Here is a 23,042-nt window from a genome sequence, read left to right on the forward strand (position 1 = left end):
TCTCTGGCAGCCGCATAGTTCCCCATCCAATGTTTTAACCACAAGGTCAAGCCCCAGCCCTGTTGCAATGGAACCTAGAGAGCAATGGCATCGTAGCAAGTCAGTTGGCAACCAAACAGTGTATTTTACTTCGACTGGGTTACATTCTTCCATCTAATCCCCACACAGAAAATGTCCAGCTTCCTATTTTCCCAGCAAGACATATTGAATATGCAGATGTGCAGGCACACACTCATACATATGCTTTCCCTGAAGTAACTGCTCAGACTTTGTTCTGGATATTTGTTTTACCCTAACCCTTCTAATCCCCAAAGTGATATTAAACAGATTTTTTTGTTTAACCTTTGCATGAAACGCGCTGTCTCTCTCTTTATTTTTAAGACTATGTGGTTTTAGTTACATTTTGTTAAATGTCCAGAGAGCTGCCTGGAAGGAGCACCATGTAAGTGAAAATATATCATTATTATGTGCAACACACAAATATATTCTCAATCACATCCCACATCTGTTTCCCTAGAAGATGGTCGCGAACACATATTGCCACAAATATTGTCTCAAATATTTCCATGTAATAATAAATAACTATGTTAGTGCTGTGCACTTATACAATGCTATCTCCCAATCCCAAAGACCTAAAAATGTTTACAAAGCTTGATAAGTATTGTTGGGAAAATGAGACACAAAGAAGCTAACTGACTGATCCAAGGTCAAAGAACAAGACAATGCCATTGGCAATAGAACCTACGGCTCTTGACTGCCAGTCTCTCGCTCTAACCAATAAGTACACTGCTTCCCATGTAATGAATCTGTGGGTGCAACATGCTTGCCAGCTGAACCACACACCAGTAGCATCAGAAAGAGACTGAAGGACTTTCCATTCTAAAAACATAGGGAAGAAAAATCTCCACTAGCTGTAGTAATATAAGAGCATATATCCTACATAGGAGTTCTTGTATTCTCCGGAACAATACGCAAGCACAAACTCATCCACCCATAGACACAGGCTTATGGAGTCGCTGGCACACAAAACCACATGTACACACACGTGCATTATGAAATACAACCCTCCTACACAACAACATGCATCTTCCCCTCCCCCTGCCAACAAATGACCCCGCCTCCACTTTCCTCCTGCCTCAAGCACACTTTCCATGGGAGTACCATTTATTCTAATGGAAGACCATTAATCTTTATTTGGTCAACAGAGCCCGTTTGCATTCCAGATGAATATTCATTCCACCCATAGAATTTCCCCTGTCCCTCTCCGTCCATCATATTTAATATTTCATTAACTGAGAAGATAATCATGAAAGAAATCTTTAATATTGTCAATGACCTTTTGCATGATGTTATGAAATAACTGTCTTCCAAGATTTGATCTTTTTTATGATGAATCCTTATTTGAGTTGTTACCCACTAAATTTTTGTGGTGTGTTTGCTTTTCCTCTAATTTAAAGGTCATAGTAAACAATTATATTAAGTTTCTGGAAAAAATTCTTTCTCACAAATTAATCTTTTGCGTCTGATAATTTTCTGTCTAGACATAATTCTGAATGGGGAATTATTATTATTAAATAATAAATTGCATTTATATGATTTCTTTCATATAAGGATCTTAATACACTTTACAAACTATTGGTAAACCACTGTTAAAATAGGTATCTCCATTTGGCAGATGGGGAAACCGAATCAGAGTTTCTATGAACTAGTGTGTCCCAAAATCTCACAGCATATCAGCAGAAGTGCTAGGAATAAAATCTAAGGTGTTGACTGAAAGGACCCTGCTCTTACCACTAGACATACGAGGTCAGATCCTCAGTTAGTATAAATCAGCATGTTCAGTAGAGCTATGATAATTTACACAAGCTGAAGCTCTTGCCTTGTATCTCCTTGCTGAGAATGCCAGCACAGTATGTGTGTCACAAACTAGGAAGTCTAATTATATCATTATACAGCCAAAACACACATTTCCATTTAATTGTGAATAAGAGTTACTCAGTAACACTTTGTTTGCTTCCCCAAGCGTGAGCATGACAATGTGGCAGCATCTGAGGTGTGAAAATAACCAAGATCCATTTTGGACCAACACAATAATAGAAATCTAAACAAGGCATCCTTATCCAACATCACTGCATATAGTGCAAGAATTGCAGGTATTTTAGATCAGTATTTAGGGGTTGCAAAATGTAGGTACTATGGTTCAGATTTTCAAGCGCTCAGCATCCACAGGCAAGGTCAGGTTTTCAGTTCAAACAGTTCAGTTCTCCACTTTGGCTATATTTTCCAAAGTGTTCCATACCTGGCAGCTCCTGTTATGGCAATTATTGCCTGATTTTTAAAATTGCTCAGTTCCCCAATGTGCAGAGCTGTTTTGAAAATCTGTCTGCCTAAACAGGAGCTGAGGTCTTTTAAGACTCTGGCGGCAAGTGGGGAATTAAGGGCAGAACTACATTATTAAAGTGTCACTATGGTTAGATAAGCTGTTCTGCCAAAACTTCATCATATCTGCTGAGTTCACTGACATAAAACAAGTTTTCATTCCTCTTAGCCCTGCAGATCCAATGCACCAGTGGAGAGCGTGAGCTGCATCCTATTCTGGTTCCTGCAACATCAGCAAAGCTGGCAGTTTACACCTCATGCTGATGGGATAAGTAGAAAGAGGATAACTAGATATTGAGCTTCTGAGGGTATTTACAGCTCTGGCAGTTAAAAATATCTCTTTTGACTAGAAAACTGAGCAAACTGGATCTGAAAGGCATTGAGAAGGAAGAACTATGGGGAAAAATGCACTGACATTTTTAGTAATTTTTTAAATTTAGTTCTGAATTATCATTTTCTCTGTGTCTTGAACAACAGAAATGTAGGGCCTGATTTTCAGAGAAGGTTGTACCATTTGCCCCTGCAAAAACCTTACATGTGAAAAGCAGGTACTTGTGTGCAGAGGTGCCTTTTTTGTGAGAGTAACTTCAGGTTTCTGTAACCATGCCCTTACGCCTTAATGTTAGGCCTTGTCTGCATGACAAAAATATACTGATTTAAATACATCCATTTAGAAACTGATTGAATTAAATCAGTGCAACCCAATTGTGTGCAATCCAATTATTCTTATTTCAATTTAAGGGTTTGTCTACACATAAATTTGCACCAAAATAACTTCAGTTTTAATTCACACTTTGAGTCATTTTGGTACAAATCTATGTATGGACATTCTGATTGTGGAACAAAAGTGTCCTATTTCAATTTTGTAAGCTCTAAATAGGATATTTTTGCTCTGAAATAAGAATGTCCACATGTTGACTTGGACAGAAATAACTAATGGTATGAATTAAAACTGATTTGGTTATTTCAGTGCAAGTTTGTATGTAGACCTCTTATAAGACTGTCCCATACTGATTTAGCTTAAGTTGTCTCCTTCTATAGAAGAGCTGACTATTATTATTATTATTTTATTACAGGGAGTTTATGGAACTATTTCTAAAGATTTTAAGGGAAAGAGAGAGCGATTACTTAAAAAAATTAAATTACATTTAATTAATTAAAATTAAAATTAAAACTTTTTTTGGCTTAATATTTTTCAAGGTTATTAGTATTTCTAGTCATGTATCAGGAATTGCTGGTAGTTGTTTTAGTGAAAGAAACAAATGGGAGACAACTGATTCCTCTGACTGACACTTACAGATAGTAACTTTTTGTTTTGAGCTTCTGAGTGTTTCCCTAGGTTGTTCAGTAATGGGAGCTTGAAGCCATATAATAACAGCATAACTCTATACTTTGTGTTCTGTACACTCTTTGCTATATTATGTACTTAGTATAAATTATGGAACAAAACTCAGTTGAAATATGTTAACAGAAACATGGGGTGCAGTTCGATGAGATTCTGGGATGTGTTCAATGCCCTCAGCACCTATTGACTTCAGTGGAAGTTAAAGGTGCTGAGTACCTCCCAATGGTGTGCACAGCGCCTTACCGGATCCAGGTCAGAAAACAGCACTTGAAGGCCATCCAGCATGTTCCTCTTGTCTGACCTGTTCTTGAATCTCTGCAGAGAAGATGTATCACCTTAGGAAGTTATTTCACTGCCCAATTGTTCCTACTGTTAAGAACTTGCCCTAATATCTAGCTTAATCTTAAATGGGGACTGTTATGCTTGTTACCTGCCAAAATCCGAGTTTACATTTCTGTGTTCTCTTGCAAATATTGTGGCCATCACTAACCCTCTAGCAGAGCAGAGAGCTGCATTCCTTACACTGCTTGAGGGTTTGATGATATCATCAACTGTTGCAGGTGAAATATCAGCTCTGAACTCAGGTTTTGGCAGGCAAGTAAAAAAAAGAAAATATTTCCCACCCTTTTGCTTTCTTTCTAAGGTAATGTGTTTTCCCTTTAAATATTTAAATTTAATTTAAATATAAATTTAGCACTCATGAAAGGGCAAGATATATTGCCTTGAAGACTGGAATCTTTTCTGCACAGAACACATATAGCATTGGGCAACAGCAGCAGTGAATACTTCCCCGACCCTATCCTATCTTATGTTTCAAGCCTGACTTGAGGTATCTCCTACTGGGTGAGAGGGACTTCTGAAGCCCTCGGAAGAGGGGTTAATTAGTTCAAATTGAGATGATGGTTTCTATGATTTGGAAATTAGATTGTGACACCAAATTTAAGTCAAATAAATCACCAAAGAGCCATCAGATGATAACATTTTGCCTTTTAAAATGTATGTGTTCAGTAATTTTTTAGACTGTGCGTACACATTTTATTAGTGATTTGCAATCTTAAATGATGTATTTATTTAAGTAGATGAAACTAAGAAGCTTGTCAGTCCATATTGAAACTAGACATGCTGCTCTCCCAGAAACCAAGGATTTCTCACAGCAAGAGGAATAACAAAGTCCAAAGTGTGGGCAAAACGTGCCCCATCCAGCTCGCACGCATCCAGACAGTGTTTCTGATTCAGGTCCTCTGGACCCAACATACAACAGTGGTCTAGAAGACTGAGCACAGAGTTGAGAATTAGGTGACCAGGAGCCTCATTCTCTGGGGAATACCTCGACCATGAGGGGATCCCAGGATGGTGTACAGCTGCCAGAATGATTCTGTGCTGTCTCCCCTCCCCAGCCCCTGACACAGAGAGCATGGCCAGACTCCTCTTAGCTCTGGCTAGTCTCAGGTAGTGGGCAGCTCTAGAGAACATTACAGTTAGCAGCCCTGAAGCTGCTTTAACTTAAGCAGGAGACTGGGCAGGTCCCAAGCAGGGTCAGAAACTTAGGAACAGGCTACTGAGTCTAATCCTGACTTGCTGTGTGACCTTGGGCAAGTCACTTAGCCTCTCTGTGCTTCAGTTTCCCCATTTGTAGAAAAAGATGTACCTACCTTTTTAAATACTTTGAGGTCTGGGCAGAAGGTGTTATGTAAGTGTTAAGTGATTTTTATGACTGCTTCATTATCGTCCAGCTTCTCTGGCTTCAACATGGCTGGTACAGCCTACTATCTGGTCCTTTTTTGATTGCTTTTAACAAACCTGTTTTCTCACTATTCCCCTCCATTCTCCTTTCCTGGTTGTGCACGGCTGTCACAGGGTCTGCTGAGAATAGCAGGTATATCTTGGCATTTTCTGCACTGTATCTGACCTTAGTGACAGTGATGCTAAATAAAACTGACCAAAGGAAGTATGGAAAAGCAGAAGGTTAAAGCAGCAACAAGGTAACAAGGAAAGGAAGTCTGGATGTGGAAGTCGGGCTGACAAGTGCTGAGGTGCAGAAAAAGGTAGCACACGAGCACTTCAAAAGATAAAGTACTGTGCGCAAGTACCAAAGGAGACAAGAAGCAGTGTGAGCTAGACGAGTCTGGCAATAATAATAGCCCCTTTCTCTGGAAATGGAGAGATTGTGTGGAGAAGCAATTTAACAAGGCAGGGAACGCCAGGACAAGACAACCAGACATGGAGGATCTGTGTCTGGGGATATTTTCAGGAGATTTTGTACAACTCCTTGGTAAAACCCTAGCTGGAGCTGAAATGATGCTCTGCTCACTGTTTAGTTAATAATAATTAAATAAAAGACCAAACAAACACTTAGCTTTCGAAAGATTTATAAAGGAAGTTCAGTAATAACTGTTCAGTTAACTGAAGAGTTCAGCTTCAGCAGGGTTGGATGAAAAGTGCACAAGGCAGTGGAATAAAAAGTGATTTAAAATTCTGGCTGGTGAAGACCCTTCGACCTTGGGAAACTTTAAAAAAAAATCTCCACTAGTTCTAGCATCAGTTCAGCTGAATAGATGGTAGCAATAGTTTGGACAAGGCTCTTGAGACCTTAGCTAAAATGGTGGTAAAAATAAGTCTGGCTGCTGGAGCCTTTTCTGTACTATGACTCTAGGGCCACCTGCGTTGTCTCTCTTAACCGGACCTAGGAATTCTCTCTACAGATGCAGAACCTAGAGCACTCCTTATGGGTACGTGAAGTAGTACTCCTGCCAGACAATGGAAACCAGAGCTCCCCTTTTTCCTGACGAATAAGTGAGCTCATGCTCATACTGGGAGGAAGGATCCATTTAGACAGCAGTAAATGTTCCTAAATGCATTGGACAGTGTGAGCAATTAGAAAAAGGAATTGCTCCAGAGTCAAGTGGTGAGAGTAAACAGGAGCTTGAAAGGGGCTCTGATTGTAAAGGGAGGAATGTGTGTCTAGTCTTTCCCAGTCTGGAGGAGGAATGATGGCGGAAGAAGCAGGAATGATGATCACGCAAGTTGCAGCAGAAAGAGACTTAAAACTTCTTTCAGTGCTTTGTTGACAACACTTGATAAAGTGTCATACTTGGGGATCCCCCCCAAGTAAAAAGTGAGGATCAGATGATTGTACGGCTTGTCAGCTCTTCTGATTTGTCAGGTCTGATTTCAATGTCACCTGGGTCAAGGTTCAACTTTTTCATAGTATGTGTCAAATCTCAGCAGATTATCTCATGGACACCCCTCTTCCAGTTGCAATCACGCAACGTCCCTCATGCAAATGCACCAATAATAGAAAAGTGGTGATGGGCCTTTGATGGATCGTATTTGAATAAATAAGACTACAATGTTCAAACTAGGATGCCTAAAATTAGGTCAATCCATATTTGGCCCCACTGAAAATCAAGATACTTATCTGCATGCCTAAATATTAATATAGGGGCCAGCTTTAGAAATGGAGGTTTTAAAAACATAGCACAAGATTCATAAAAGAAGTTTGTGGTAAAGACCCTAGGGACATCTTTAGAAGCAGATGGCAGCAGGGATGTTAAATAGCAAAATGTGACCCAACATCTCTTTGCAGACCACCACCCAATTGCTCTCCAGGCCTCAGAGCTAGGCTGAGCTATTCAACAAAACCTCACCTGCTATTAGCACTTTAGCTGAGGCCATAAACACAATCACTAAAGAAGTTATCTGCAGGATCTGAAGCGGGAATCACTTTCACAATTCACATTTTAACTCAACAGAGATTACCGCACTGCAAGGACAGTCATTAGCAGCAGAATCCACCTGGAATCCTATTGCAGGGTTTCTTGCACCTTTCTCTGAAGCACTGACAGATACTTGGGCTAGGTGGACCAGTGCTCTGATCCAGTATGGCAATATCTATGTGTCTGTGCTTCAAAATGAGGTCACTGCTTTGCTGTCAGCGACTACCCATTGAGATGCTGCAGGCAAATTGCAGGACATTTTCACTGTGAAATGTCATCATCAGTTTTGTTCAAACATTTAATGATTAACAATTATTTTATTAATACTTTGTACTTCTACAGCACCTGTTATTCAGGGATCTCAAAGACTTTACAACCTTTAGTGAGTTCAGCCCCACAGTTCCACTGTGTAAAACAAGCCACTGGCCCAAAGCCACAGACGAAGCCTGTGGTAAGTAGCTCCCCAGTTGTGCCTTGGATTTCTATGGCGCTGCACACCCACACATATTGACAGGGGTTCATACATACAGTCAGTATTTGTGAAAATTTATCAGCTACTCCATTCCCACATTCTTAGCAGGAAGAGCCATGAGGATGGCTTGTGGGGAGCTGGCAGATTACTCCAGGCCCAGATTCTTCCAGCGCAGGGCTCTGTAGGGAGTGTTGGCTATGAGTAAACTGACAGTTACTCCTCTCTCAGCAGGAATCATTTATTTACTACAGCATGCTGCAAAATACTTGTTTTTTTCTTTTCTGTCTTTCTTTTTTTTTGGTTAAGTTCTCCTCTTCTTCTGTCTCTGTTGGTAAGGAGGGGGAGCTTCACTTGTAATAGCAAGTCTCTCCTCTACTAGCCATGAGTTGTTCTTATAACTGAGGCTGCCTGGAAACCTTTGGGTGACATCACACCTCCTCTGTGCAAATTCATCATTTGTCACGGAAAAACCATCCACCCCCACACAACTTCCTTCCTCCCCAGACTGGCAAAGAGAAACTGTCCATTCTGCCATCACCGACCTAAACAGCCATGAAAACACCCCCACTCCCACAGCCCCTGCTGCACACACAAGTAGGAGGAGGGAAGAGGTGTCAGATGTGAATAATGTAGTCCTGTTTTCTTCAGACATGGATTCCGCTGTTCCTGGGCAGTGTGGCTTGGCTCCCTTCGGGGATCTGGGTCACACAAGGACTTTTTGTCCTGAGACTAATTCTGGTGCTGGCAGTCTCACATCTGCCTGCCAGGTGAGACAGGTCACCAGCTGCAGGTACAGCACATCTGGACTGTGGAGGAAGCCAAGTCCGGACCGCTAAAACAAACACAGCAACTTCACCGTAGCAGGCTATAGGAATTTGGGTTGGGGGAAAAAAAAAAACCCCAAATCCTTGGGTGGAATGAGCTGCTGAGTCTGGTGATTAATGTCTGCTGGTGTTTCTGAGGCTGTATGAAAGGCAGGTAACTTGCGGATCTTGATACGTACATGTTTTTGGCACAACTTGAGAGTCACTGGAGGGGAGCAGCAGGCTGATCTTTCAGACTCGCTGCAGCAGAACCACCAACACATGGGCTGCTCTGGAGCGCTGGCAGGCAGGCCGGAAGAGGAGGGACGTGGTTGGGGGCGCAGGCGTCTGTCTGTGCGTGTCCATTTAAGCTGTGGTGAAGAGGCGCGGTCTAGGTGTGGGCTGAGACAGGGCTGTGCGTGGGGAATGAGACAGAGGGCGTCTGGGATGGCGCGACCAGGTGGCTGGTTCCTACTCTATTAGGTAGCAGGATTGAGAGATGGCGGAGTGGGAGAAGGATTTGTTAGCAGGTCTGTTAGCTTGTTGGGGGTGAGGCGTGGGGGGGGGGGGAGAGAGGGCTGTCGGAGCGGTGAGCAGGGACGGTGAACGGGCGAGGATCTGGGAAGGAAAACGTGGTGGTGTTTGCCTTGGCTACCGGGGAGTGAGAATGGAGCTTCTGGGAGCGGGTGAGGATGTCTGGTTATTCCTGCCGCAGAGCTGCCTGGTGGGCTTGAGCAGGGAATGGGGAAGGATGTTTGGACAAGAAGAGCCTTTGAAGCTGCTCTCTCGTTCCTCTTCTCTGGACCAGCTCCCCTCCTCCCCCTATAAAGCCATTAGGCTCTGGTGCCAGCCCTATCTCTGCTCCATCTCTAGCTGTTCCAGCCAGTGCATTCACAGACCTGCCCTGGGGGAACGGGATTGGAGGGGGGGAATTATATGGGGTCCTTTTGAAGGGGAGGGGAGGACTATTTTCGGGAGGAGGGGAGCTGTTCGTTTGCTGCCGTAGAGGCCAGATCATTTCCGAAGCGGCTCTGCATGACAAAGGGGAAGGGGCGAGTTTCTCCCTTTGATCTGCCCCCTGCCAACCCCACACACCTGCCTGTGCGCCCTCTCCCGGTTCCCTTTCAACCCTCCCCAGCAAACAGAGACCCGAGGAAGAAATACCATAAGGAGAGGGCTGTCTCTGGATCCCCCACCTCTGGGGCTGGGGCTAAGTGACTTGGAGATACCATCGGACAGGGGTTCGATGATGGGGGGCGGATAAAAGGAAAAGACAGTAGCGTGCATAGGTCCAGGGTTTTGACTGTAGAGGTGCATGTCTGCACGGTTGGTCAGTATATTTCCCCGGGATTGTCACCCTGCTTTTATGGGGGTATTATCGCTGGAAAATATGAATGCCAAGGGGAGAGGATCCATGGGAGGAGGAGAGGTCTTAGGTATGTGTGCCCGTTAGATGTTGTCCTGTCCACCCACGGCCCTTCTCTGCAGAGCTTCACACCGAAGGTCAGCGAGCTTGCGCTGGGTGAAGGGATCCAGGTTTCCACTGTCAGATCAAGGAGCTCTGTCCCATCCACTTCTGGAACAGAGGTTTGGCCAATAGCCGGCTTCTGTGCAGTCAGCTTGGGATCAGACCCTTTACCCCAGTGACTCCTGTGTCCCAGGAGCTTCTTCATTACCTCTACAACTGCAAAAGGGCCTCAGGCCAGATCTTTCCCTCTGAGGCTATACCAACGCCCAGCGCCTCCTGTTCGATCCGGGAAGGGGCCACCGGATGGGTCTTGCATGAGGCAGGGAGGAGAAAGGGGAAAGACCCGGTGAAGAGGGGCTTGCATGATTCACTCTCTTCCCCCCACCAGGGTTATCCCCATTGGCTGCTCTCCTTGCACTTTGCTTTGCAAGCTCCCTGGGCGCATAGTTGCCCTCGTTCCTGGAAGATCTCCAGGCGGCTGGCAATGTGGGGAGGGCTGGATTCCCCCCTAGTGCGCACCTAAAGAAGGGGTGGGGGTGTTAGGTTAGCTGTGTTAAAAAGGGGGCGCCTGCTGCTCTTCTCTCCTTTCCCTTTTCCCTCCTCTTTTTCTTTTCTCCAGTGCAGTCCCTCTCGCCTCTCACTCTGTTCCTTCCTTTTCTCTCTCCTCACACGCCTTTTCAGGGCTCTCTCTTCCCTCTCCTCCCCCTACCCAAGTGTCACTAGCTGAAAAACCCTGGAAGTGTTGTGCATTCCCAGGGACCCTGGCGTGCGAACCAATCAAAGGCAGATGGACCCTCATAAAAGCCCTGCAGGACAGGTCCCTGAGTGCTGCTGGCCGGTCACTGGGGAAGGGAGCAGGGCGGGGGAGGGGTCTGCACATAGGGCAGGCGGCTGTGCGCAGGGGTCCCGCCTGGAGAGCTCTGGAGCGGAGAGAAGTGGGAGGGGGCGCTCGGCTTCCCAGGAGCAGGACCCTGCTGTGATCCCCGCGCGCACGTTGGACTCAGGCCCCTCTCCGGGGTTTCTCCTCGTTTTGCAGGGAGCCCTGTCTTGGAGGCTGTCGGTTCAAGGGCTCTTCCAAGGGCGCCGGAGCCGGGAAAAGCGCACGATGTCTGGGACCAGGCTGCTGCTCACAGCCGCTCTCCTCTGCAGCTGCACCCAGCTCCTGGCGGAGGCGAATTCATGGTGGTATGTCTCAAGTCACTGCTTTCCCTTCTTTGTCCTCCGTTGGGGTTCAGATCTCCCTCTGCTCCTCAGGGCAAGGGGACTTCGTTCCCAGCCAGGGGAGTCAGGGCTTCTCGTCCCCCCGAGGCTCCTGGGGCGTTGCGCACAGGTTCGAGTGGTTTTCTTGCTGTACCTGCAAGAAGTCTCCAGATCCCCCCCCCCTTTTTTTTCCTCCCTCCACCTTGGAAAGAAACACACCTCCCTTCCCCACCCATTCTGTTTGAAAGAACAATTTGCAGGCATCTCTTGTGGTTGCCTCTCTTGACTTGGGGAAAGCCTTTGCGAAAGAATAGTGAAGGTTTCCTATTCATTGTCAGACTCTGGACAAACGCCGGCCAGTCCTCCTCCCTCCAAAGACGGAGGGGAAATGTCCTCCGTTCAGAAGGCATCGCTGATATTTGGCAGTTTCTAGGAAACGGTTAACTCCTTTTTGCAAAGTCTCAGCCCATCTCCCCAGCCCCTTCCTTCCCCCGCCGGAGAGTCTTTTGTGTTTTAACTCGGGTTACAAACGCACTGTGTGTTTGTTCCTGCCAAAGCCTGGGAAAGGACTAGCATCTGGTAGAGCCGCACCAGAAAGGCGCCCAGATGAGAAGTACTCCCGGCCTGAGCGTCTGAACTCGGGCTTGGCTGGCAGGAAGGGGCTGGCTCAGAACCGTGTCTGAGGCCTGGAGACGCTCCGAGATCGGAACTCGCGGATTCTTTTTTTGGGTCTCTTTCCCCTCTTGTTGACGTTTTTCTCGTTCCAGGTCTTTGGCTATGAACCCAGTTCAGAGGCCTGAGATGTACATTATAGGAGCCCAGCCGGTGTGCAGCCAACTCCCAGGGCTCTCCCCGGGTCAGCGGAAACTGTGCCAGCTCTACCAGGAACACATGGTGTACATCGGAGAAGGAGCCAAACATGCCATCAAGGAGTGCCAGTTCCAGTTTCGGCAGAGGAGGTGGAACTGCAGCACAGTGGACAATACCTCTGTCTTCGGCAGGGTCATGAAAATAGGTAAGGGGCTCGAGCCGCAGCGGAGCCAGAGAAGAGGTGGCCCAGGCAGGACCGGGAGTGGTTTGGTTTTTTTGCATTTTTTGCGATGTGGATCAAGTTTGATCGGCTCAAATACACATTTAGGAGCAGGGGCCGCCCATTAGCTGAGCTGCACAATCTTCATTTAACGAGTGAAGCGGTTCCATTTCCTGAAACGCGCCTGCTTCTGAAGTGAGCCGGGGAGGAAACCTTCCCGGGCCGCGTCCCCCGTGGGAGCTCACGGCCCGTAGCGGCAGGGCCCTCGCTCTCCGATCCGGGTCCAGCTTGGGCCCTGGCACCGGGCCTCGCCTCGCGCATTTCAGCCCGGAATTCGGAGTTGGCTTTTAGGGGGAGGAGGGAAGGTTGGTTGGGTTTTTTTTGAGGGTGTTTCTTGATTTTTGAGGGTGGCGCGGGAAGAAGATAAAAGCGGTGACAACCGATCCGGGCTAAAGGCTCGGTCCAGAGTCTCCGGTTCCAGGGAGCGCGGCTCAGCGCAGCGCAGCGCAGCGCGCGGACTCCCCGGAGCGGTGGGTGGCTGGGTGGGTGGCAGCCCCTCCGTTCTGTGTTTACCTGGAAGGGAGGTTTGGACAATTCCTGCCCCGCTGGCGGTAAGAGGCGCATTGACGGGCCATCGCCGCGCTTGAATCGAGGTGTGACCTGGGCACATTGTCCCCGCTCCTTTTGAAATGCAAGCCTCTGATGGCAAGGCACTGAGAAATCCGGGCTCAGTTTGATGTGTCCGACCGCCAGGACAATAAAGAGAAGGTGTTAAAATGGGAGTAGGGCCACCCCCCACCATCCCACTCCTTCAGCCAGGACCCCACCCGCAAAGCCAGTGATTTGCTGTTGAATGACCCATGCAGCACTAATCCCCCCTCCCCAGGCATTATGGGCAGCAGATCAGGGATACCAGGGAATGGGGTAATAGTCCTATGTAGGCTCCCTGGGACGCCGCCCTCAGGAGCGAGCACCGGGAGCAATCAATGCATCTTTAACTTCTCCCTGCCTCTCGGCCCTGAAGCAGGCCTCGCTCGGAGCCGCAGGCTCGATCCAGCGGCTGGAGTTGGCGGAGCTTTGTGTGAACGGAATCAGTCTGACGTGCTCAGAGAAAACCGGGCTGGAGGGTGGGTCACTAACGCATTCAGAGCCTGCAGATTCCCAGCCCCCTCCTCTCAAAGCCCAGCGGATTCTCTCTCCCCTTCCAGCCCCATCACATTCCCCTGCCTCTCCCGACACACCCATTCTGATCCTCGCCCCCTCCCTGACACATACTGTCAGCCTCCGGCACCGCTCCTGAACATACCTAGGGCCATATGCACTTTCCTGTGCTCCTCCAGAAGGAGGGTGAGGAGATGTTGCCATCCCAAGGCCAAAAGCATATCTGGTGTGTTTGTGTGTGTGTGTGTGTGTGTTTTAAATCTCCAACTGCCAGAAGCTGGGACTGGAGGACAGAGGATGGATCACTCCATAATTGCCCTGTTCTGTTCATTCCCTCTGAAGCACCTGGCACTGGCCACTGTCATAAGGCAGGATAGTGGATTAGCTGGGCCATTGATCTGACCCAGTATGGCCGTTCTTATGTTTTTGAGTCACCGGGTGGGAGACGGGACTGGTGTGGGACAGGAACCTAAAACATTAACATCTGCCCTCCAGGGAATGACAAGTGAATCAACCATGAAGGGAAGCGTTTGAGGACGGAGCTATGTAATACAATAACAGGAACTGCCTTCCCATGTAGAGTGTATGGGCCCCTGGTGGGCATTGCTTAACTGGATCCAAAGCAAGGGGTAAATTTTGGCTCCCAAAAGAAGTTATAGCAACTCAACAAGGACAAGGCTAGGGAAGTGTCCTAATTAGAGATGTATTCCATTCCCCTTCAGTACCTCTCCACTCATCCCCATGAGTTAGGAGAAGATTCCAAACTGGGATGGGGCATTCAGAGTGAGCAGAAGGGAAGCAAGTTCTCTGGGTGGAGGAAAAGGAGGCACAAACGATAAGCAAGGGGCACAGGGAGGGCAGAGGTTATTGGGGAGAAGGATCCAAAATGGATAATGGGGAAGGAGTAAAAACAGAGAAAGGCCCTCCTTTTAATTAAAGTGATCCTGGTAACTTGGCCCACATTTTGGTTTTGGTGGGAAAACAGTGGTGGCCTCTGTGGGTGTCTAGGCTGTGTGCAGTGGTAGGTGTCTCTGATGGTTATGGTGTGTGCAGTGCTGGGTGTCTGGTAGCAGTATTGGTGTAGGTGTTTCTGGTAGTTATGGCATGGGTGGTGATGGGTGTCTGTGGTAGGGAGGGTGTGTTTGTGTGGTGGTGTGCATGTGTGTCTAGTGGTATGTGTGTGGTGGTGGTTGGTGGGGCCATGGTTTATGGGGTGTCCATCATTTCTTTTATGATCATTCATCATTATTGTCTATTATTGAGTCAGTGACAAGCTGGTACATAGGGTGATGTTATTCCTGCCGTCTCTTTTCTCCTAGGCTTAAGGATAGTTCTTCTGAATTGTTTTTTATGAAGAATCTTCTATAATTTCAGATAATTGGAGGAAATATGTTTTTGATATTGGCATAGAAAGCCAGTCATTTCAATCTCTTCTGTAATATGCTGATTGTAAAGTCATTCTTCTCTGAGTTTGTACTGTGATTTTATCTCCCATTTTTAATCTATAGTCCTCAATTCTGTATTGCATCCTGGTTCCTTTATGCTATTCCAGTGGCATAAAGGGGATGGAAACCAGATGAATTTCCTCACTGGGGAATATCCCCAGTGGTACAGAGTATGTCAGACTATGGGGAGATGTGAGGGGATAAGCAGTGGAAGAAAGAGGGTCTGGTCAGAGCGCTCTAACAGTTCTGGTCTGTAAGCCAACAATCAGGGTATAAATTATAGAAGCCCCAAGCACTATTCTACGTTATGCTGGGGGCTAAACCAGCCCCCATAAGCACCAAAATCCAGGAAGTGCATAGGTGGTGTGAAGCCAACTTTTCCCTTCATCCTAGTCATAAGACTACACCAAGCACAGTTTGGCCACAGCTTAGAAATGCAGGACCTAGTTTACGGTCACTTGGTCTACGTTTAATAAGTCTGTCTTAGTTTTGTATATTTTACAGTGGTAAGGCAGTCTGCTAGCATGCAGATTTTGTGCAGGGATGTGCAGCCCTTTGACTGGTTGAGTTATATTTGTTTTTCCCAGTGACTGTCTGTCAGCATTGTTATAGGTTTTGGTCTAATCTAGTCTCTCGTCTGGCAAGGAGAAATTTCTGATCACTGAGGTAAAGAAATTACCCTTCAGAAATTGGTCCCTGCACTATTAATAGAGATTTCATACATTCCTTAAGGCTGCATTTCTTAAAGGGGAGACTAAAGAAGCATATAATGTAATGTAAAGAATTTGCTACTGGGAGTATTTTCTGGAGGAAACCAAATTTTGTTCCCACCCCACTTCAGTCTTACTCTTCTGACTGGGCTGTCCCAAGTTATCCAGCTTAGCCCTATCATTTCTAGAGCTCATTGAAAAATGATATGTTCCATGAAAAATGTCTGGGTTTTGAGTTGGTTTTCCTTCCTTTCCCCTCACCCTCTTTTTCAGTGGCAACATGGAAAAAGGAAAAAGGGAGAAAAAGAAAAGGGGGGTGGAAGGGAGAGAAGGGGGAAAACCAAAATAATTTTTATATTGTGGTTGTTATTCAAAATTGGAAAATTTAAGGGAAAAAAACACTTTCTGCCAAAAAAAAATCATTTTAAAACAAAAACCGTTTTTCATCATAAAAATTTAGAAATACACTTTTTAACCAGCTCTAATTATCTTTTTTGCCTCACTCTCTTCACCAAGTTCAGGTCTGCCTCTCATTTCCTCCCAGGCAATCCCCTTGAAAAGAGTTGCTGGGCTTGGCTCACCATTTGAGTCCAGAAAGGAGAGTCTGTTCAGCTCAAGTCAGCATTTTCACAATTGGCTCCTACAAATCTGTCTATCACATCCCAATATCCTCCTGAATGTGCAGTGGCCACTGGAGGGCAGCAGAGCTTCACAGAGGAGGTACTGGAGAGCTCTATTTGTTAATGACACATGCAGAGAGAACAGATCCTAAACACATGGGGAAGCAGGAGAACCTGGGAACACAGCATAGAACTTATGCTGCACAGACAACCACAGCTCTCACCTGGCCCTGGCACGTAGAGCCAGAATGTGGGATACAAAAACAGGAAGCTTAATATACTTTGGGGTTTATTGCATTAACTCGAATAACATTTTCTGTAATCTCTGTTCACTTCTATAATCACTTTGCTCATTTTTATTGAAAATAACTTATTTTAATTGTGATGTGACCTTATATTTGTGTGGTACAGTACAGGGGTAAATTTGGGTCTGAAATGAGGGATAACTATTGTAATGAAGGGCAGCTGAATGGGGTGAAGACAATGCACTCACATGTGTTCAGACGCCACTGTGCCAGACCTTACAAAAACCTAGACAGACAGATCTACACATTTGCTTTGTACAAGAGATGATCCTGAGTCAAACCTGATCACGACTTCATGACTGATCTGGCCCGTACCAAAACTGGAGGTAAAAATGTCCCCAAACTTTGATGGGTTTGAAATCCAGGTTTGAATTTTACACCTTGGGTTAATGCCTACTCTATATTTTCAGGATATGGATCTTAAATATATATCAGGCAGGCAGGCCCAGGACACTGCTGCTGTCAGACTCCTTCTTAGCTGATTATGCTGTAAAGCCTGCTCTACAGATTTTGTACCAGTATAATTATCTTGGTTAGAGGGTTTTCGGTGGTTTTTTTTACGGATATAGTTATACCTGATAAAAGCCCTAGTGTATAATTATAACTGGTATAAAAGTGCCTTATATCAGTATAGCTTATTCCCTTTTCCATATAGGAATGAACTATACTTGTATATTAAAGAGACAAGGTGGGTGATGTAATATCTTTTACTGGACCAACAAGTGTTCAAGCTTATACAGAGCTCTTTTTCAGTTCTGTATAAGCTCAGAAGCTTGTCTCTCTCACTAACAGAAGTTGGTCCAAGAAAAGATATTATTTCACCCACCTTGGCTCTCTGTACCTGTATAAGCATTTTTATACTAGTATAACTGCATCCACACTTACAGAGGTTGTACCATTTTAACTATACCAGTATGAATAACTTACAATGGAACTTGGGCTGCTCTAAAACCCAGTTTCATAATCACAAACAGCCCAAGGTCTTGCCTAGTTTATATACAATTACATGGGAGGCTGCTACCACGCAAAAGATTGGGGAAATACGTCAGATACATTACAGCACACACACCACACATGCACTGTGGCATAAACATGCTGCAGCAAGGATGCTGTACATGCATACAAATACATATCTGCTAGAGGGGGAAGACCTATTTCACAACTTATTTAGTAGTTATTTCTCTTCCCCTTCAGAAACAAGGAAACCAGTGCAATAACAGCAGCTGACATGCTGTGTTGAACTAAGTAGAAAAACAAAAGCCAGACATAATAGCACATCTCACTTTGCCATGAGAGAAAATGATTCCATGAATCATTCCTACTCTCCCATAGTCCAGCAGAAAATGTCACAGGTGACTTGTACCACTGGGTTTCATGGGGGTTCTCTTTAAATGGTAAGTTCTCTCCTTGTTTGCATTTTAGTAGGAAAGTTTCCCAAGGAACCACTCTCTGCAAGGGTGGTGCCCCTCACAGTCCTGCCTTTGTCTTGGGTCGTTAACCACTAAACTGGTGATAAGTTGCTAATAATGACGGTTTCTCAGGATGTGCAAATTGGAAGAAGACACCCAAAGCACTAGCTCAGTCCTGCTAAGGGGGATTAAGGGCCTGATGCACGATTTACAAAGTATTCTTAAAATATCCATCGAAGCATGTATCTACACTACAAGAAATACAGTGGAACAGCTGCAGCGCTGCTGCTGTAGTGCCATCGTGTAGATACTTGCTACATCATGGAAGGGGGTTTTCCATCGCTGTAATAAATCCGTCCCCTCAAGAGACAGTAACTAGGTCAACGAAAGAATTCTTCCATCCACCTAATGGTGTCTACACCAGTTCTAAGGTGGACTTAACTATGTCTCTCTGGGGTGAATTTTTCACACCCCTAAGCAATGTAGCTAGGGTGAACTAAGTTTTAGGTGTAGACCAGGCCTAATTCAGTTAAGAATATTAGGGGGCAATTTGATACTGGGATTTGGTAGTAATACATTGGAACTGTAGCTGTTCACACTTAGGTTGCTGGTTCAAATGAAGCTCAGGTAATCATTATCTATATCATCTGAAGGCTGTTTGGTGACATACATGCAAAACTTGGAGAGTCTCAGTTCAGTTCAGTTATTTTTATATTGAGTGCTGACATTTTTGTCAATGCTGAACAATACTCAGATGGAGATATGATCCATGCCCCAAGGCATTATAATCTAAATTGGACAGACAATACAGTTAAGATATACAATTTGAGCAGAGGAAGGTGGAAACCTCAAAGCAGGGCAGGTCCTAGAGGACAGATATTCAGATCCTCAAAACACCACCATTGACACTAAGACCTTGTCTAAACCTGAAGGTTGTCAACCAGTTTAACACAAGCCTGTTTATAAAGGAAAGTTTTAACAATTAGACTAATATAGTTATACAAGTATAGTTATACAGGCATAGTCCCCTGTGTGGACATTCTTACTGCATTTTAAGAGTGGCTTATTTTGGTTTAGCTTAAACCAATTCCTAGATTACTTTATCTAAAGTAAAATAAGGTAGGGTTTAATGAAACAAAAGTGTCCATTCAAGTGTTTACACCAGTTTAATTAAATTGGTTTAAAATCACCTTTAGTTATACCAGAACAACTCTTGTGTAGACATGGTCTACTTGTACTTTGTCCCCACTTATTTGCAGTCTCACCTGACAGGCCAAGAACTGAATTTTTATGGAGCCTGAACTACCCTCCCACTTCTTGAGCATTCCCTCCAGGTTAGGATCAAAGCACAGTGATGGATCGATGGTGAGGAGTGATGGGGGAAGCTTGGGCTGCTGCTGCCTCTTCTGTGGATAGAGGACTTTCACTTCCAGGGTGCTTAACTGGGCAAGCGCTATTGAAATATAAATAATAAATAATACAATTGTTATTATTAATAATCTTTCACTGATAGTTCCTCTACACAGACACCTCCCAGAATGAAAGCATTAATTTTTTTTTGTTACTGCATATATCATTACCAGGAAACAACCTCAGACCATAAAAGAGACCCCCAGCCTCAGCCTAGGTGTGTCAGAGAGCCAGGTTTGCTATTAGCACTGACTACACTGAAACTGCTGGGATAAGATAGTCAGAGTCTTGTGGATGGACTCCTTCAATACAAACAAGGAGGAATGCAAACCTATGTTATGAACAGCACCTGTTTGACTCACCCATCCTGTCCATCTCCTATCTACCAGTGCAGAGTTGTTCCTTACAGTATATTATCTCATCCTTTTCTCAACCTTATTTTAAATGTCCTGTGCCACTGGGTTCACACCACTTTCCATTGCTGTACAATCTATTAGGTCTCCCCACGAGGGGTGTTATATTTGTCAAAGGAGGTTTGTCTTGTGTTAATCTTCTCATCCTCCTGCTCTCCCAGGTAGTCGAGAGACCGCATTCACCTATGCTGTTAGTGCCGCAGGGGTGGTGAATGCCATCAGCCGTGCCTGCCGCGAAGGGGAGCTTTCCACTTGTGGCTGCAGTCGGACAGCTCGCCCCAAGGACTTGCCTCGAGACTGGCTGTGGGGTGGCTGCGGGGATAATGTGGAGTATGGCTACCGGTTTGCCAAGGAGTTTGTGGATGCCAGGGAAAGGGAGAAGAACTACGCAAAGGGGTCGGAGGAGCAGGCTCGCACACTCATGAACTTGCAGAACAACGAGGCCGGTCGCAGGGTAAGCTGGATGCTGGCCCTTTCTTTTTCCTTGGAGCAGAGGCAGATCAACAAGTCATTGTGTGTTTGTGTGTCAAGTCACTCATGGGTGGGGATGAGGAACAGTATTAGTCACTCAACTATGGGCCAGAGGATAAACCAGTAATGCCCTTGATATGGTGTGTGGTCCTGGTTTCACCATTCTTTTGTGAATTCTATGGTCAAGATCAGTTTGGCACTTAGTTTTCTTTGGCCAGAAAGTGAGTTAGGGCTAGTGAGGAGCTCCAAGGTGTGTCCAAAGCCTTTTGTCTACTAAATCACTGGATGCCGTAGACTTTGTACAGCCCTGGTCCACTTAGGGATTTGAGCTTCAGTCACTTTTTCTTCCCAACACACAACCTTACTGGGGTTGCCAAAGTGGGAACTTGGTGGCAGAGAGGGGGGCATTCCTGTGACACACTGAATTTTCTTTCACCTGTGTCATTCATAGATTCATAGAGTTTCTGGCCAGGGGGAACCTTTAAATCATTCAGTCTGTAAGACCACTACCTTTCACCCAATTATCCCTGTGCTGAGCCCAATAACTTTTGTCTGACTGAAGCATAAGTTGTGTTTGGTTAATGCATGTCTTCCAGAAAGGCATCCAATCTTGATCTGGAGACATCAAGAGATGGAGACTCCGCCACTTCCCTTAGTAGTTTGTTCTAATGGTTAATCATCCTCGCTGTTAAAATGTTGTGCCTTATTTCTAACTTGAATTTATCTGGCTGCAGCTTCCAGCCATTGGCTCTTGTTATGCCTTTCTCCGCTACGTTAAAGATCCTTTTGGTACCATGTATTTTCTCCCCATGAAGGTACAAGCTAAACAGATTGAACTCTTTAAGTCTCTCGTTGTAAGGCACTTTCTTTAGCCCTCACAAACTTTTCTGTCTCTTTTCTGTCTCTCTAGTTTTTCAACATCCCCTTTAAATGTGGACACAGGAACTGTATGTATTATTACAGCATTGGTCTCACAATGCTGTATACAGAAGTAAAATCACCTCTCTACTCCTACTCACCATTTCCCTGTTTATATATCCAAGGATCATGTTAGCTCTTTTTGCCATAGCATTGCACTGGGAGCTCATGCTCAATAGCTTGGCCATTATAAGCCCTATGCCAGTCACTGGTTTCTGGCATACAGTCCACCGTTATGTAGGGATGGCCTGCATTCCTTGTTCCTAGATATATAACTTTGCATTTCTCTGTATTAAAATAATGCCTTTTGTCTGAATAGGTCCAGATTACCAAGAGATCCAGATGGCTCTGTATGATTGCCTTTATTATTTACCATTCTACCAATCTTTGTGTCGTTTGCAAATTTTATCAGGAGTGTTTTTATATTTACTTCCAGATCATTGATAAAAATATTGAATAATGTTGGGTCTAGCACCTATCCATGTGGAACCCACTAGAGACATGCTCATTCAGTGATGATTCCCATTGACATCTATTTTTTTATATCGGTCAGTTAGCCAGTTCTTAATCCATTTAATGTGTTCTCTACTGATATTGTATTGTGCTAGTTATTCAGTCAGAATGTCATTCAGTACTAAGGCAAATGCCTTAAAGAAGTCTGAGTATATTAGATCTATGCAGCTACTTTTATCAACCAAACTTGTAATCTCATTAAAGAATTAAATCAGAATAGTTTGACAAGAAGTCATGTTGCCTGGCACTAATTATATTCCTATTCTTTAATTCTTTATCAGTAGAATTCCATATCAGTTTTTCTATTATTCTGACTCAGACTGATGTCCGGCTAATCCGGCCTATAGTTACCCAGGTCATCCTGCTTGCTCTTTTTGATTATTGGCATAACATTAGCTCTCTTCCAGTTTTCTGGAATTTCACCAGTATTCCAAGGTTTATTGAAAGTGAACACCAGTGGGCCAGAGATCACCTCAGTCAGCTTTAGGATTTTTGTGTGCAAGTTATCCAGGCTTGCTGATTTAAAAACATTTAGATGTTGTCCACTATCCTCCTCAGTTACTAATGGATTAGAAGATACTTACATATTCTGCGATATGAGTAAATCATCCTGCTTTTTTCCAAATACTTATCAGAAATATTTATTAAACACTTCTGCCTTTTCTGCATCATTATTAACAATTTTACTCTCTGCAGTTAGTAACAGGCCTATACCATTATTAGGAGTTCTTTTGTTCCTAATATACTGAAAAAACTCCTTATTGTCCTTAGCTGTGCCAGACATGGATTTTTCCTTGATGTCTTTAGCGTCTCTTATCAGTTTTCTGCACTTCATAAACTCTAATTTATATTGATTGCCATCTATTTCTCCCCTTTTCCATTTGTTATATATTGCTTTTTTATTTCTAATTTCTGTCTTCACTTCGCCACTGAAGCAGGATGGTGTTTTAGCTGGAGTTGTGTTCTTTCTCATCATGTGTCATAAGCACGAATGTCAGCCTACTACTATGAGCTTTTGCATTCCTAGCCATTGATTTGGAAAACCAATTTTGAGGTAAATTTACAGGTGGTGAAAGGCAGCAGACTGACAGCTCTGGCACCCAATATTCTTTTATTCTTGAAAATGTTGAGGGGCTTGGGCTATAACTGTCCTGGCTTTGGAGGGGGTGCTATAGTTTTTTCATTAAACCATGTAAATGTTTAATTATTCCCATTGGCATTTATACGATGCATCTTTCAATGGTATCTGGGTGC

General features: G+C 44.7%; 1 protein-coding gene across 2 annotated transcripts in view; it reads left to right on the forward strand.

Annotated features, from left to right (window-relative positions):
• Window positions 1–23,042, forward strand: part of WNT5B (Wnt family member 5B) — an 88,098-nt gene that overhangs the window by 58,769 nt on the left and 6,287 nt on the right. Inside the window, exons 1-4 of one of the 2 annotated variants that reach the window (XM_067536135.1) lie at window positions 9,113–9,245; window positions 11,220–11,368; window positions 12,151–12,398; window positions 20,048–20,340. In XM_067536135.1, coding sequence (XP_067392236.1) covers window positions 11,289–11,368; window positions 12,151–12,398; window positions 20,048–20,340 — 621 coding nt within the window. In that variant the 5' untranslated portion in view covers window positions 9,113–9,245; window positions 11,220–11,288. Of the gene's footprint in view, window positions 1–9,112; window positions 9,246–11,219; window positions 11,369–12,150; window positions 12,399–20,047; window positions 20,341–23,042 lie in introns of those variants that run through there. The other variant, XM_067536134.1, reaches the window with a different exon arrangement.

This window comes from Emydura macquarii, unplaced genomic scaffold (assembly GCF_026122565.2).
Source record: "Emydura macquarii macquarii isolate MOO-44397 ecotype Brisbane River unplaced genomic scaffold, CSIRO-AGI_Emac_v2 contig_3530, whole genome shotgun sequence".
Classification (NCBI taxonomy): domain Eukaryota; kingdom Metazoa; phylum Chordata; order Testudines; family Chelidae; genus Emydura; species Emydura macquarii.